Source organism: Macrobrachium rosenbergii, chromosome 56 (genome assembly GCF_040412425.1).
Source record: "Macrobrachium rosenbergii isolate ZJJX-2024 chromosome 56, ASM4041242v1, whole genome shotgun sequence".
Taxonomy (NCBI): domain Eukaryota; kingdom Metazoa; phylum Arthropoda; class Malacostraca; order Decapoda; family Palaemonidae; genus Macrobrachium; species Macrobrachium rosenbergii.
In genome coordinates, this window is record NC_089796.1 from 27433352 (window position 1) to 27448594 (window position 15243).

The following is a 15243-nucleotide window of genomic DNA, read 5'->3' on the forward strand; positions in this document are numbered from 1 at the left end:
AGAAAGTCCCATCAGCCCCCCAGCCTGTTGCGGATCTGTCGCCAATCTCTTTGGAAGATAAGGAAGAAGCGGACCCTGTTGCCCCTCTGTCGGCGTATGCCTCATTACTCAATTTTCTGCTGCTGGTGGCTTTTCCTGATTGCTTCCCTCCTGCAGCTTCGGCTTCTCCGGCTTTGACGTACATGATGGATAATCAGACGACTTCTTCAAGACTTCCTAAAGTGGTACTGTCCTCTTCAGCTAAGAAAGCTCTCCGTGAGGTGGAGAACTGGCTCTCGAGCAAGAGAGAGCAGGGAAGAGCCTCATTTTGTTGTCCGCCGTCTAGGTTGTCACATTTATCTTTCGTATAGAACCAGAGAGGCTCCATCCATGGGAGCGCCTGCCTCCTCCCATGGAGACTTCTGTTTAGTTGACTCCTCCAGACGGTCGGCTTTCAGTTCAGCCAAGATTTTGTTCTCGCCCTTGGAATTGGACCACCTGATCAAGTACTTATTCAAAGTCTTGGAAGTTCTCAGCTTTTCGACTGGGCAGTAGGAGCTCTTGCTCGTAAATTGAAGGAGTGCCCTCGTATCCCTGAAGACTTTCATTTGGATTTTTTGGGAGTCATCTCTTGCCTGGATAAGGGTATTAGAGATGGCTCATTTGAATTATCCTCCCTTTTTGCAATGGGTATCCTCAAGAAAAGGGAGCTTTGGTGTTCATACACCACGAAATGAGTTACTCCCTCCCAGAAGTCTGCACTCCTCTTCGCGCCTTTGGACAAGAAGCACTTTTCCCTCAAACGACTGTGCTACAGATTGCGGCTGATCTGCAACAGAAGTCGACGCAGGACCTCCTATCACAATCAACGAGATGGCCTAGGGAGTCTCCGGCCTTTCCCTCTAGGACATTTTCTCCTGTTCAACCCCAGCCCTTTCACGGTAGAGGCAAAGAGGCTTTCCCACACCTCGTGGAAACGCCTGTTTCACCCCCAGAGCAATCAAGAAGTCTGTCAACAAACCACGCACACGCAAGTGAGGATCTAGTCCTCCGCACACCTGGGGGGGGGGGGCAAGACTCTTCCACTTTTGGGAGGGTTGGGAAGCAAGAGGAGTGGAGAGATGGATTGTTCAAGTAATAAGAGAAGGCTATTCAATCCCATTTCTGAAGAAACCTCCCTTAGACAACAAGCCTGTTTTATTGACGACCTACTCGTCACTCTCAGAAAAGTTTTCAGCCCTCTTCCAAGAAGTGACAGCTCTCCTCGAAAAATAAGCAGTCGAACTAGTCGAGGACACCTCCTCTCTGGGGTTCTACAATCGACTGTAGTCCCCAAAGCCTAGGGGGCCTGGAGACCAGTTCTGGATGTAAGTGCCCTGAACTTGTAAGTACAGAAAACAAAATTCAAGATGGAGATGTCCCAGTCCGTCCTTGCATCCATTCGTCTGGAAGATTGGATGATGTTGATAGACATGAAAGATACCTACTTCCATGTCCCAATTCATCGGGAGTTGAAGTTTTTAAGGTTTGTGTTGCAGCACAAAGTGTACCAGTTCAGAGCCCTTTGCTTCGGTCTGTCGACAGCTCCACAGGTATTCATGCATGTTCACGCCCCATTGGCAAAATGGTTACATCTGATGGGAGTCAACGTTTTGTTGTATCTCGATGATTGGCTTATTCGCTCCTAGTCAAAGGAAAAGTGTGTGGAGGACCTTCACAAGACCCTTCTCCTCACCCAGGATTTGGGCCTATTGTTAATTTCCAAAAATCATAACTGACTCCTTCTCAGGAGATAGCTTCTTTGGGGATGAGGATAAACTCGTGGAGTTTTCTGGTTTTTCCCTCCCCCTAACAGGATAAACTCCTGTCTTCAGAAGATAAACAAATTTCTCGCCCTTCAGTCCTGTTCTGCGAACAAGTTGGATGAGCCTGTCAGGGAGACTCTCATCCATGGAGCAGTTCATGTCCCTAGGAAGACTTCATATGAGAAACTTGCAGTTCTTTCTGAAAGTCAGCTGGAACAGGAAGAAGCATCCAGTTTCTTTCGTTTCTCCAATAACGAAGGAAATAAAAGAAGATCTTGCTTGGTGGAATTCAAGAGACAAGCTCTCTCAAGGAAAGTTGCTTCTCCCTCTGAACCCCGACCTAATGTTTTATTCAGACACGTCAGACCTAGGTTGGGGACCCCCTCGATTTGGGACCACCTTGACTTGGTGAGGGGGCTCATGAACCCCAGGAATCTGTTCCCGGGTTTGGGTCCAAGAGTCCCATATACCATTCTGTATTCCTTTAATTTTTGCGGCATTTTCTGCTTTTGCTAAAATTTATTGAACCTGGTAAATAGGAAAGGATATCATAACTGGGATTGGCTTTATATCTGAAGCTAAATAGTGGGAACTGTGGTAGGACTATCAGCTGCCCAATAATGTTCAGACCTGAGAGATATCAGGCAGAACTATTCTTTATGGCTGGATCATGCATTCCAGGGGGGTGTCTGGCTCTGGGGATAGGACTCACAGCATTCTATCCAGTTTGCCCATGACATGATTAGGGTGGGGATGATTCTATTCCAGTAATATTGTCAGTCCTAGCAAGCGTGTTTTGCTTACACTGGGGCCACTCTAATCATGTTGTGCCATCCCCTTGTGGGGTAGGGTAGGGAGTGGACATTTGGGAGTCAGCTCTCACTTGTGCCATTGATGGAAGAATAGACCCCATGAAAGGCTGATGATATCTTTTTAAGATTTTCAGGTTTATTTATTTTTTTTTTTTTACCTCAATCTTTATGCTCAGTAGTGTTAAAGATTTAAGTACCCCTGGGCCCTTTGATGGTAGCGACTTGGCACAGTTGACAACCGCTGGAACCTCCTCTGACAACCTCTCTCTGGAAAAATCAGAAAAAATACTAATGTAATTACACTGGAGCCTTATGCTCCAGTAAAAAGCAAAAAAAAAAAAAAAAAATATCTTGACCCAGCCTCGACTCACATCAACTCCCTCTTTGGAAGTGGAAGTTGGTCACGATTCCTGACCTTAGAAACAGAAGAAAATATCAGCATTGAAATTAGAAAACTTCCTGTTGAATCGACATTCAGCTACTGAAATGTCATTCAGACAAATAAAAGATCAGATGTGGTTAATAGAAATCACAAACAAAAATCAATCAGAAAATTACTTAATTATAAAAAATATTGACGATATAAAGGCACATATAAAAAACATGACAGTATGAACAGTGTATGGGGTACCGTAGTACTCCCTGATAATGATGAAGAACCAATAGACAAGAATATATTGCTGGATTCCCTTGAAAAAAGGTACAACAGTGTACAAGATTGCGAAATATACAACATAGCCAGTAGACGGAGTAATGGAAAAACACTGAGAATAGCAAAGATAAAATTCAAAGGCCATGAATTACCCTTGAAAATTAAAACCATGGGCCAGAGCAGAGAACTGAGACTGTATGTTCCAAAACCACTACAGTGCCAAAACTGTAGTATGTATGGACATACAAAGAAAAATTTCTGTAATAAATATATATATATATGTGCATATTGTGGATCTGACAAACACACCACACAGCGGAGGTGTGGTGAACCGACATGCGTTAATTGTGGACAAAATCACCATGCAAGATCTAAGGAGTGTATGTATTTTATATACAATACAGAATTAAAATTACTAAAGGAAGGGACAGGAATGTGTATAAAAGAGGCCAAATTAGAATTAAAAGTTAGAGGAAAATTATGATCCTGCTAGGAAACTGTTTTCTACTGTAACTAGATCAAACAGTGAAACAAAAAAAGGATTTTGACAAAGGAAAAATCTATTTCTGGAGAGGGGCCCGTGTCACCCGGTGAAATAGTCCATTCAGCACTTATTTCTAGGTAATTCCGTTGCTAGATACCAGAAAAGCTAAATGAAATGCTGGAGTTACTACCCCCAGAGCGAAAAACTAGATGGAGTCGTGTATGGAAAAAGGGTGAACTACAAAAACACGGAACCTTATCCTATAGAGATTCCCAATGTCAAAAGTCCCAACGAGAGAGGTGCCGATACAAGCCCATGCACTACTCGCGGACTGTATACAAGGCAACACTAGCCACATTCCATGTTAGCACCCACCTCACTAGAATGAAGTTTATCAAGGAGGAGAGAATGAAAAAACAGGGGTGGGTCACCGGGTGACATTGGTCCCTCTCCAGAAATAGATTTTTCCTTTGTCAAAATCCTTTTTCTGGATCGGGGTCCCGTGTCACCCAGTGAAATAATAACAGAGAAATAAACATCATTCGTATGCTATTAAAGACTTAAATAGAAACGTTGAAAACTAGGAGAATTCTACCCTGAACATTAGTAAGGTCCTCTAAGTTCATGTAATGAAAATAATGTAAGTGGTCACCGTCTAAGATCATGAGCTTAGAATAGCACCTGAATAGGCTTGTATTAAGAAAATACTTCCTGCCTAATAGCAGACCCAATGACAGTGATAGAGCACAAAATAAGGATCACAACGAAATTACGTGTGAACGAAAAAACGTGCGAAAATGGAATGCGGCTAGTGTTGCCTTGTATACAGTCCGCGAGTAGTGCATGGGCTTGTATCGGCACCTCTCTCGTTGGGACTTTTGACATTGGGAATCTCTATAGGATAAGGTTCCGTGTTTTTGTAGTAGTTCACCCTTTTCCATACACGACTCCATCTAGTGGAGCTCGCTCTGGGGTAGTAACTCCAGCATTTCATTTAGCTTTCTCTGGTATCTAGCAACGGAATTACCTAGAAATAAGTGCTGAATGGACTATTTCACCGGGTGACACGGGACCCCGATCCAGAAATGGAAATTGATAAGAGTAACAAAACCCTGATAGATCAGTCTCAAAGAAAAATAACCACTTTGCAAGAAGAAACTAATATAGAAAAGAACCAAGAAAAGTATACAAATATTTGTTCAAATTCATTTGAGATATTAAAGAGAAATGAAAACACTAGAAGATAATACAAGCGCCACAGAAATATTAGAAGATAGGTATGATGAATTGGAAACTAAAGAAAAAAAGAGGCCTTTAGAGAGAACTCCACCCAAGACCAACAAAAAACCAACTATTATTGGAGATATATTCATTAAAATAAAAGCAGGAGACCTGAAGAAAGAACAAAAATAAAAAAATGATAAGAATATACCTTTGTCTCCTAAATTAATAATACAGCCAATGGAAACAGATACCCAGAACATCAAAGAAATAGTAGAACAAAAACCCATTGACAAGAATGATTATGTGATGGGAGAAGAGATTACTCATTCACCAATAGTAGGTGCAGCAAGAGTAAACGAAGAAACGACACACGAAAACACGTGGATGTGATGAATGTTTCATTGAACTGTGCAACAAAAACAAAAGCATAACAAAGGACAGTTTATCAAAAACTATACAAAATATTACTAAGGGAATATGAACCACTGATACTAGTTTACATGTCGACAAAACAATATCAACAGTAGGTAAATATACCTTAGTATCTACATCTAGAGGAGAAGAAGGAAATTTAGGTACTGCTATATATGTACATAACAGCAAAGTATGTTATGACACAGCACCTGTAAATTTTACTGATTTGCAAATATCAAGTATTAAAATACGAATAAAAAACGATAATTACATAATTTATAATTTATATACAACCAACCTAATAAAAATTACAACATTGATAAACTTAAAGATTTACTTAACAATACCAAGGAACGTACATTAATGGTAGGTGATTTTAATGCTCACAACCCAATATGGGATTGTAATTGTACAAACTCAAATAGAACAGGTAGTAAATAGAAAAGTTCATGGAGAAAATTAGCACATATTTTTCAAAAGCACGTGGAACATTTTCCTCAGTAGACTTAACTCAATGTACAAGAAGTATAGTTGACAGGGTAGACTGGAATACAGTTGATGACTTGCACACCAGTAGTCATTCCCCAATATTAATTTCTTATTACAAAATAATCCTGCAAAACATGTCCCTCACTATAACATTTATAAAGCAGACTGGGAGCGATATGAAATGCACACTAGAAATATCCCACCATTTGAATATTTAAAAGACCATAATGAAACTAATAAATTTCTTGTTGATTTTGTTAAAAATGCTGCTGATAAAGCAATACCAAAGTCAAAACTCCATCCAACAAAACACAAAGTGCCATGGTGGTCCGATAAGGTAGCAGAATGAATAAATATAAAGCACTCAATAGAGAGACGATTAAACAATTTGAATAGAAAGTTCAGTAAAATAAATACTGTAAAACATTGCTGATATTAGAAGGAATTTTACAAAAAATTACTATATTATTACTAGAAATTAATACAATAAAACCTCTACACAACAAAGTATCTGCAAAATTTAAAAAAGAAGTACATAAAATCCAAATGTCAGAAGTATTAAACCTGATTAGAAAACTATCGAAAACTACTTGGGGAGCCGATAGACGTACCCAAAATGTAATGTATAAAGCAACAGTCCTGTCCATCATTGATTATGGAAGTGAAGTATTTGGCTCAGTATCGGATGCAGCACTGAAAATGTTAGACCCTGTTCAGAATGAAGGCCTTAGAATATGCTCAGGAGCCTTTAGATCATCACCAAAATCATCTTTACAAGTTGAATGTGGTGAACTGCCTCTGTCTTTCCACAGAGAGCTAGTAACAATGAAAAGTGCTCTATGAATTTGGACAAGTGACTCTCCAACAAAAAAATTATTTGAATTAAGAGTTGTATTTATAAACAACCATCCACCACCTTTCCCAGTTAGAGCTAGAAGACTGCTTGAGTCGCTGAATATAGACATACAAGTACCTTTAATAGTAAAATCACCTCCTCCCTGGACGATGAATAAAATGAGAATTTTGTACACACCTCAAGTATTTATCAGAAAGTTACTCATATACACCAGAACACCATAGACAACGTACCATAGAGCATGTAAGCCGAAAAGGTCCACATTACGCAATATATACAGATGGATCTAAATCAGAACACGGAGTGGGATATGTTGCAGTGTCCCAGGACAGGACTTATCAGCTCTCTCTTCCTAATAATGCTTCAGTATTCAGAGCAGAATTGTGTGGAATTGTATCAGCTATGAAAATAATTAAAGAAACATCATCCAATAATTTTGTGATTTTCATTGACTTGAGAAGCGCTATTGAAACTATTCACAGTTACAGATAAAAAAATAATATAGTACAACAAATTAAATTATTTCTCCATAACTTATATAATAATGGAAAAAATGTAGAAATATGTTGGATCCCTGCCCATGTAGGGATCAAAGGAAATGAAGATGCTGACAAAGCAGCCAAAGAAGCAACCTACATGACAAGATCAAATGTGAATATCCCTGTTTCTGCTTATGTAACTCACATAAAAATGGGTGTCATAAATAAATGGCAATATATATTGAATGAGGACCCTGAAAGTAATAAATTTTGAAACAAATAAAACCTAATGTTAAAAAAATGGAGTTCATCATAGAGAGAGAGACATGCACAAGTAATTCTAACACGTCTCAGAATAGGCCATACTCGTCTGACACATGGACACTTGATGAGCAGCCCATGTGGCCCGGCTCCTGAGTGCTCAGAGTGCAGGGTGATAATAACGGTCAGACGTGTTATGTGAATGTCCAAAGTATGACTAACAGTGACTGTTAACTTCTGGAAATAGATCAATGGAGGAAATTTTGTCAGAATCTTTTATATTTTCAGTCATTCCGATTTTGATGTTCATGAGGAACTGTAATTTAATTAATAAAATATAAAAATAAGCAAATAAAAAAGCACGAAAACAACATTTGTTGAATAAAAAAAAAATTTTTTAAATATTACTTATGTTCTGAATTTTAATATATCTTTTTAGCGTGTATGTAAGGAAGCATGAGTAAATGTAATTATTGTAGGTATGTGTCCCAGTATGAGAGCATGTGCCTGTGTGCAGTTTTTAATTTCATTTTAATTCATTCATCATCATACTGAATGATCTATTGGGTCTCAGTGCTTGGCCTCTGACCTGGACCTGGTATTTTAATCTAATCCTTCGGGCCAGCCCTATGAGAGCTGAAAGTCAGCGTAGTGGTGTGGTTAAACTTTAATAATAAAAATAAAATAAGGTTGGGGAGCACTCCTGGGAGACAGAGAAGTTTCAGGCCTGTAACACCATGGCTCTATCATATATAAGAAAACAAGAGGGAACTCATTCTTTCTCCCTTTGCCAAGCAGCAAGAGCCCTTCTCATTTGGGCAGATCAGAATCGAACCCAGATCCTAACCAGGTTATTCAGGGGAAATGCAACGTTTTTCCAGACAAACTCAGCCGTCAAAAACAAGTTCTCCCCACAGAGTGGACTCTTAGACCCTCTTGTTTGCATAGAGTTGTGGAAGCTGTGGGGAAGACCAATTCTAGATCTGTTTGCGACCGCAAAGAATCATTGTCTCCCCCTATATTGTTCGCCAGTGCCAGATCCACAAGCTTGGGCGATGGATGAGATGCTTATAGATTGGTCGAACATGGATCTTTATTCAAAATGGTGAGAGAAGTATTAAACAAGTTCCCGAATCATCGGAATGTAAAGATGACGTTAGTAGCCCCATTCTGGCCAGCCCGAGAATGGTTCCCGGACTTGCTGAAACTTCTCGTGGATTTCCCGAGGCTATTGCCTCAAAAACCCAGTCTACTCAGACAATCACATTTCAGAAGGCTCCATGAAGGGACTGTCCACTCTGGCTCTGACCGCATTCAGACTGTCTACAGATTGGTGCGAGTAAAAGGATTCCAAAGGCAGTTGCAGACAGTATTGCTCGTTGTAGACGACTTTCCTCGAGTAAAGTTTACCAAGCCAGGTGGACAGTCTTCTGTGACTGGTGCAGGAGGAACAACATCTTGTCTCCTAAGACATCTGTAGTGGAAGTAGGTGATTTCCTTCTATATTTGAAGTCTACCAGGAGCCTTTCCACCTTAACCATTAAAGTCTACAAAGCAATGTTGAGCTCTGTTTTTAGACATAGGGGTTTAGATCTCTCCTCTAATAAGGACCCTTCTGATCTTACCAAGTCGTTTGATACGATCAAACAGAAAGAAGGTAATCCAGTAGCCTGGAATTTAGACATGGTACTGAAGTGGCTGTTGCAACCACATTTTGAACCTTTGCAATCTCTCTCCGTAAGGGACCTTACTAGGAAGACTCTGTTCCCAGTAGCGTTAGCGACTGCCAAGAGTGTCAGTAAGCTTCACGCTTTGGATAAAAAGGTTGGATTCTTTCAAGGTAATGCAATTTGTTCATTTACCTTAGGATACTTAGCTAAGAACGAGTCCCCTGCCAATCCCTGGCCTCGCTCATTCATCATTAAAAGTTTAGTAGATATCCTAGGTTCGGAGGAAGTAGAGAAAACCCTTTCCCCTGTAAGGGTATTAAGGTGCTATTTACTAAGAACAGAAAGATCCATGTGCCATTGAGCAACCTTTGGTGCTCAGTAAAGAATCCTTCTTGCCCTCTTTCAAAAAATGCCTTGGTGTTTTTCATTAAGGATTTAATTCTAGAGGTGCACTCGCAAATTGATGAAGATACGTTGCCCATAGTGAAAGTCAAAGCGCATGAAGTGAGGGCAGTTGCCACACCCTGGCTTTTAGGCATAATTTGTTTATTGCCTCTGTTATACAAACAACATTTTGGAAATGCAAATCTGTGTTTGCAGCTCATTATTTGATTGACACAGAAACTGTGTATGAAAATTGCAGTACCTTGGGGTCCTATTTCAATTGCTGGTGTGGTGTTGGGAGAAGGAGTGTAGGAAGTTTCCTTCATCCTTCCTATTTTTCTCCTTGATTCATGGTGTTAAGTTGTAGGGGAGCCTGGGGGTACTTGGTATATGGAGTGGTCACCAGTTTTTTATCCACAAAGGTTGGGTAATGGTATGCTGTAATGTTTGGCTATAGGCGATTGTGTTTTGTATTTTATTCTCTGGTTGTGTTGTCTGGTACTGTGCCCAGGGCAGGGGCGACTTGATTATTCATTGTGTGTAATTGGACACTCCTTTGCAACAAAGGAATCTCGCTATGTAGCAGGTGACTCCTGGCTACACCACCACGCTGGTATGAGTTGAGATGAGCACCGTCCAGAGGCAGTACTTTCCTGTAGCAGCTCTCACAACAGGTAAGGAACCAGCAAGCATTTTGACTAATGTTAGCAATAATTCTATTTCTTTTACATTACTAATTTTAATGTATTAGGATAGATAACCTATGCATCCCACCTCCTATAATGTGGGATTCAGCTATGCAGTTACTTGGTAAGTAGCTTATATAAAAATGACATTTGTATGATAAAATAAAGTTTTATTTATACTTACCAAGTAATTACATGATCAAAGCCCTCCCTCCTCCCCTCGCATGGTTGGAAGCCATAAACATATTGAGCTCGTTTGCTAAGCTGGTTCCTCTCTTACCCCGAAAGTGGGTGGGGTCATTCGCCTAGCCAAAACAAAAGTAGCGCTACTGTGAATTCAAAATTCTAGCTGCCAGTTAATAGAAACTAATAGCTATGTAATTACTTGGTAAGTATCTATAAAACTTTATTTTATTATAAAAATGTCATTTTACACTCAGACAGACTGAGAAAGGGTTTTGGGGGGTAGGGGAGGCTTGGAGAAGTTTCCAGGTGGGTGGGTCGGATGGCTGGGTGCCATGGGAGAGTTGAGGCAGTGTGGAGAGTGGGAGAGAGAACAATAACTGTGGTATGTTAGCATCGAAGCTTAAGTACAGTAATACACACTCCTTTACTTTTTTATTTAAATTTTATGCTGCAGTATTCTCGTTTATATTTTTATTGTCTTTTCTCATTTTTTATTTTTTCAAACCAAAAGAAAAATGCAATCATGTGCTTAAGGTACATACATATGCACACACTCACTCGGTGGCGTCTGTGAACTTGCAACAGCCTGTTTGGTGTTGTCTTGCCTGCATATGAAATTCGCATTTTAGATATTTTTACGATGATTAGAGGTGAAATATCAACAATGATACTATATTCTCTAGTGTACTGTTATGATATATGTGATGAGCAACTAAACTTGTAATGAAATACAGTACAATAAATCAGGTAAAGCAAAAAAAAATGGCAACATGTACATATGTATGCACACTCTCGATGGCGTCAGTGAACTTCCTGGAGCTTGTTTGGTTTCATGTTTTTATTTTTATGATACAGTAGTTCATAAACTATTAAAGGATATGGACAGTACTGAGATGAGAGAGAGAGAGAGAGAGAGAGAGAGAGAGAGAGAGAGAGAGAGAGAGAGAGAAACAATAACTGGGGTATGTTTATATCGAAGCCTAATACAGTATCACACACACCCCACTATTTTATTTATATTTTATCCTACAATAGTCTTATGTACACTATGTTATTGTATTTTCTCTTTTTTATTTTTACAAACCAAAAGATAAATGCAATTCTGTGTGTGTGTAGGGTACATAAGTACACACGCACTTATTCCATGGCATTGATGAACTTCCTGGAGCTTGTTTGGTTTTGTGTTTTTATGTTATGATACAATAATTCAGATTTTCCTAAAGGATATGTTGTATATTCCCTCTCCCTATAGAAGTTCCAGTGTCACATGCTGCTCCTGTGAAATTCTCTCAAAGTTTATAACTTTCAAAGCATGGAAAAAATACTAAATTTGGAATGTTTGCTTGAATCTAAATTTTATTTTCTTTTACCTTTCTAGCATCCAAAGTAATTCTTTATAATTCTGTGTGATTTAAAAATACAGTGAAAGTAGTATAATTTGTGACTCCCAAGTTGACTCAATAATGTGAACACCAACAAAAATTATGCACTACATATTAAAAACCAATTTACAAATAATTGAAGAATGGCCATCCAGAATGTAACTTGTTGGTAAGTAGGGTGGTGACTGTATTGACTATTAGGTGAGGAAAGGTAGGAAGTTGCCCTTGCACAACCTATATTTTTTTTACTCGCCATTATCTGGATTTTGACATTAACTGATGGGTCCTTGGCCCTATTAATCCAGATAGTTGAGGGATTACTACCTGAGGATGTAACTGAAAGAAAGTATATGTGAGGTAAAGTGTATTCATTTCTAGTAAAATTAAATTATTTTTCAGCTCAAGAAGGCTGGTTGGAGTATAAGTGATGTTGATCTCTGGGAGTTGAATGAAGCTTTTGCAGCTCAGAGTCTGGCTGTTATTCAAGAACTTGGTCTTGATGCTTCAAAAGTCAATGTGAATGGAGGTGCTATAGCACTTGGACACCCCATTGGAGCTTCTGGTAAGAGTTTGTCGTTTCTATGGTCTTTGGTAATTTGGTAATTTTAATTTTTAATGAAAAGTATTAGTAGTATTTGGGATGAATCTTACCTACTGTTAAAGAATGGCTGCCCAGATGACCGTATGTACACAGGTTCTCCACTAGGTGTGTTTCAAATATTTTAGCTCTTGTCGGAATTCTCCTTGCTGCCATTGTGTATAGGCGCTTGTTGGTATTTCATGGTTGTTTGCTGCTATCATGGTATTGTACATTTATTTTTCCTAGGACACCTTCCACAGGAATCATGGTCAAGAACATCAAGTTCTGTAAGAATGGTTATTGTGTTAGTAGGATGTTGATTTTTTAGGAGATACACACTGTTTGTGCTGGCTGCAATGGTATAAAGTGTGATCTTGAGAATAGATGTGAGGATGTAGGGATTTTCAAAGGACTTTCTGCTTAAGTTCTTTAGTATAGGAAGAGAAGGAAAGCGGATAGATTGCGAAAGCAACTAGTTAGGTCAGGTCACCGCCCTGTCATTTCTCCCCCTTCTCCAAGTCCTTCGTCTGTAGTTATTCATACTCAGTCTAGGCTTTTCCTTTGCTAATACTTTAGTTAGTATTGAGACTTCCTCTTTAGCTCTGCCTTCTGCTCCCCTTTTGGTTCAGGAAAGCATATTGAGAAGTTAGAACAGGATGTAAACCTTACGGTACATCCACTCGGCACCCAACAGACAATTTTAGTCGACGTACGATACGTCCAGTCGGCGTTTAAGGGTTAAGGAGAAATCAACTCAAACTACCGAACTCCATGCACTACCACTAACTTCGGCATCTCACAGTTAACACATGGATAGGGTTGACCATCTCCTCCCAGTAAGGAGATTTTCAAAGGTGTCATGGGTTTTAGCCTTAATAAAGTAGAAAACACCCATGGTCTTTTATCAGAAGCAACAGTTTCTCTATTGCTCAGGGTGGCATTCTAGAGGAATTTTCAGCACCTGTACCCCTGTAGACAAAGTTTCTGTGCTTTCTTAGATATGATAAGAGTTTTTTGCTGTCTTCTTTCAAGGTTATTGTTCCATGCTTTCCGTGGTATTGCGTCATGTGCAATTACATCTGGCTGATGATGAGCACCTTAGTGTTGAGATCAGTTGAGAATGAGGCCCCTACAGCTCAGTATCAGTCCCTCTCTGGAATTTAGATGCAGGCCAAAATTTTATCTGCAGATCTTTTTGAACCTCTGGAATGAGTTCCATTGAATTATTTACTGTGAAACTCTCTTCTATTTAGCGCAATTGGCGCAAGCACTCTCTTTAAGGCTGTTGTAAATTGGAATGCTATTGTATCTTTTTGCTTTAGAGCAGAGAATTATGTTAAGGCTAAGTTTTTCTGAGAACTGTAAAAATTCCAATTCAACCCTTAAACGCAGAGCCTCTATTTACAAAAACGTCTCCCGTATGCCATCAGGCGTTATGTGAGTTAGCGCCAAAAAAAAAGTTTTTTCAAAAATCACAGCACGCTTAGTTTTTAAGATTAAGAGTTCATTTTTGGCTCCTTTTTTTTGTCATTGCCTGAAGTTTATTATGCAACCATCAGAAATGAAAAAAATATCATTATCATATATAAATATTGGAATACATGACAGCAAAAAAAAAACTCTTATATAATTGTATATAAATCGCGCTGTAAGCACAACGGTTAAAGCTAATGAGTTAATTTTTTAGTTGTATTGTACACTAAATTGCGATGATTTTGGTATATAACAAATTGTAAAACGATCAAAGCAACACAGAGAAAATATTATCACAAAATGATACATGAATTAAATAACGTGCATGGACGTAAAAAATGTTTTTTTCAAAAATTCACCATAAATCGAAATATTGTGCTAGAGACTTCCCGTTTGTTGAAAAATGAAGCTAATTGATTGAATATTACTAGACTGTAAGTGTTTTAGCTTACAATTGCAGTTTTCGACCATTCGGTCGAGTTAAAGTTGACCGAAAGTCGAATTTTTTCTATTTATCATGATTTATATGAAAATATTTCAAAACTGATAAAAGTTGCAACCATGAGTTATTTTCTGTTGTATTGTACATGAAATTGCACACATTTTCATATATAAAACTTTATGTAACAACTAATATAAAATGGTGCAAATATTACGACAACGAGACGAAAGAATTTCTGAGATGTTCGGCCGAGTTACCAAGCCAGACGTAAGGAAAATGTTTTTAAAAAATTCACCATAAATCGAAATATTGTGCTAGAGACTTCCAATTTATTGCCAAATGAAGTTAAACGATTGAATATTACTAGAATGTAAGAGTTTTAGCTTACAATTGCGTTTTTGACCATTTGGTCGAGTTAAAGTTGACCGAAGGTTGAAATTTTGGCACTTATCATGATTTATGTGAAAATATTTCAAAACTGATAAAAGCTACAACCATGAGCTATCTTCTGTTGTATTCTACATGAAATTGCGCACATTTTCATATATAAAAGTTTATGTAACGACTAATGTAAAACGATGCAAACATTACGACAACATGATTTAAAAATTTCTGAGATGTTCGGCCGAGTTACGGCGCGAGACGTAAGGAAAAAGTTTTTTTTTTCAGAAATTCACCATAAATCGAAATATTGTGAAAGAGACTTCCAGTTTGTTGCAAAATGAAGGTACATGATTGAATATTACTAGAATGTAAGAGTTTTAGCTTATAATTGCGTTTTTTTACCATTTTGGTCGAGTTAAAGTTGACTGAAGGTTGAAATTTTGGCAGTTATCGTGATTTATATGAAAATATTTCAAAACTGATAAAAGCTACAACCATGAATTATTTTCTGTTGTATTGTACATGAAATTGCGCACATTTCCATATATAAAACTTTATGTAACGACTAATATAAAACAGTGCAAACATTACGACAACGTGA

At 38.5% G+C, this 15243-nt stretch overlaps 1 protein-coding gene across 2 annotated transcripts in view; it reads left to right on the forward strand.

Annotated features, from left to right (window-relative positions):
* Positions 1 to 15243, forward strand: part of Acat2 (Acetyl-CoA acetyltransferase 2) — a 124213-nt gene that overhangs the window by 72094 nt on the left and 36876 nt on the right. For both annotated transcript variants that reach the window (XM_067100276.1, XM_067100277.1), the window contains one exon: positions 12163 to 12325. In XM_067100276.1, the coding sequence (XP_066956377.1) occupies positions 12163 to 12325 (163 nt within the window). The remainder of the gene's footprint in view (positions 1 to 12162; positions 12326 to 15243) is intronic.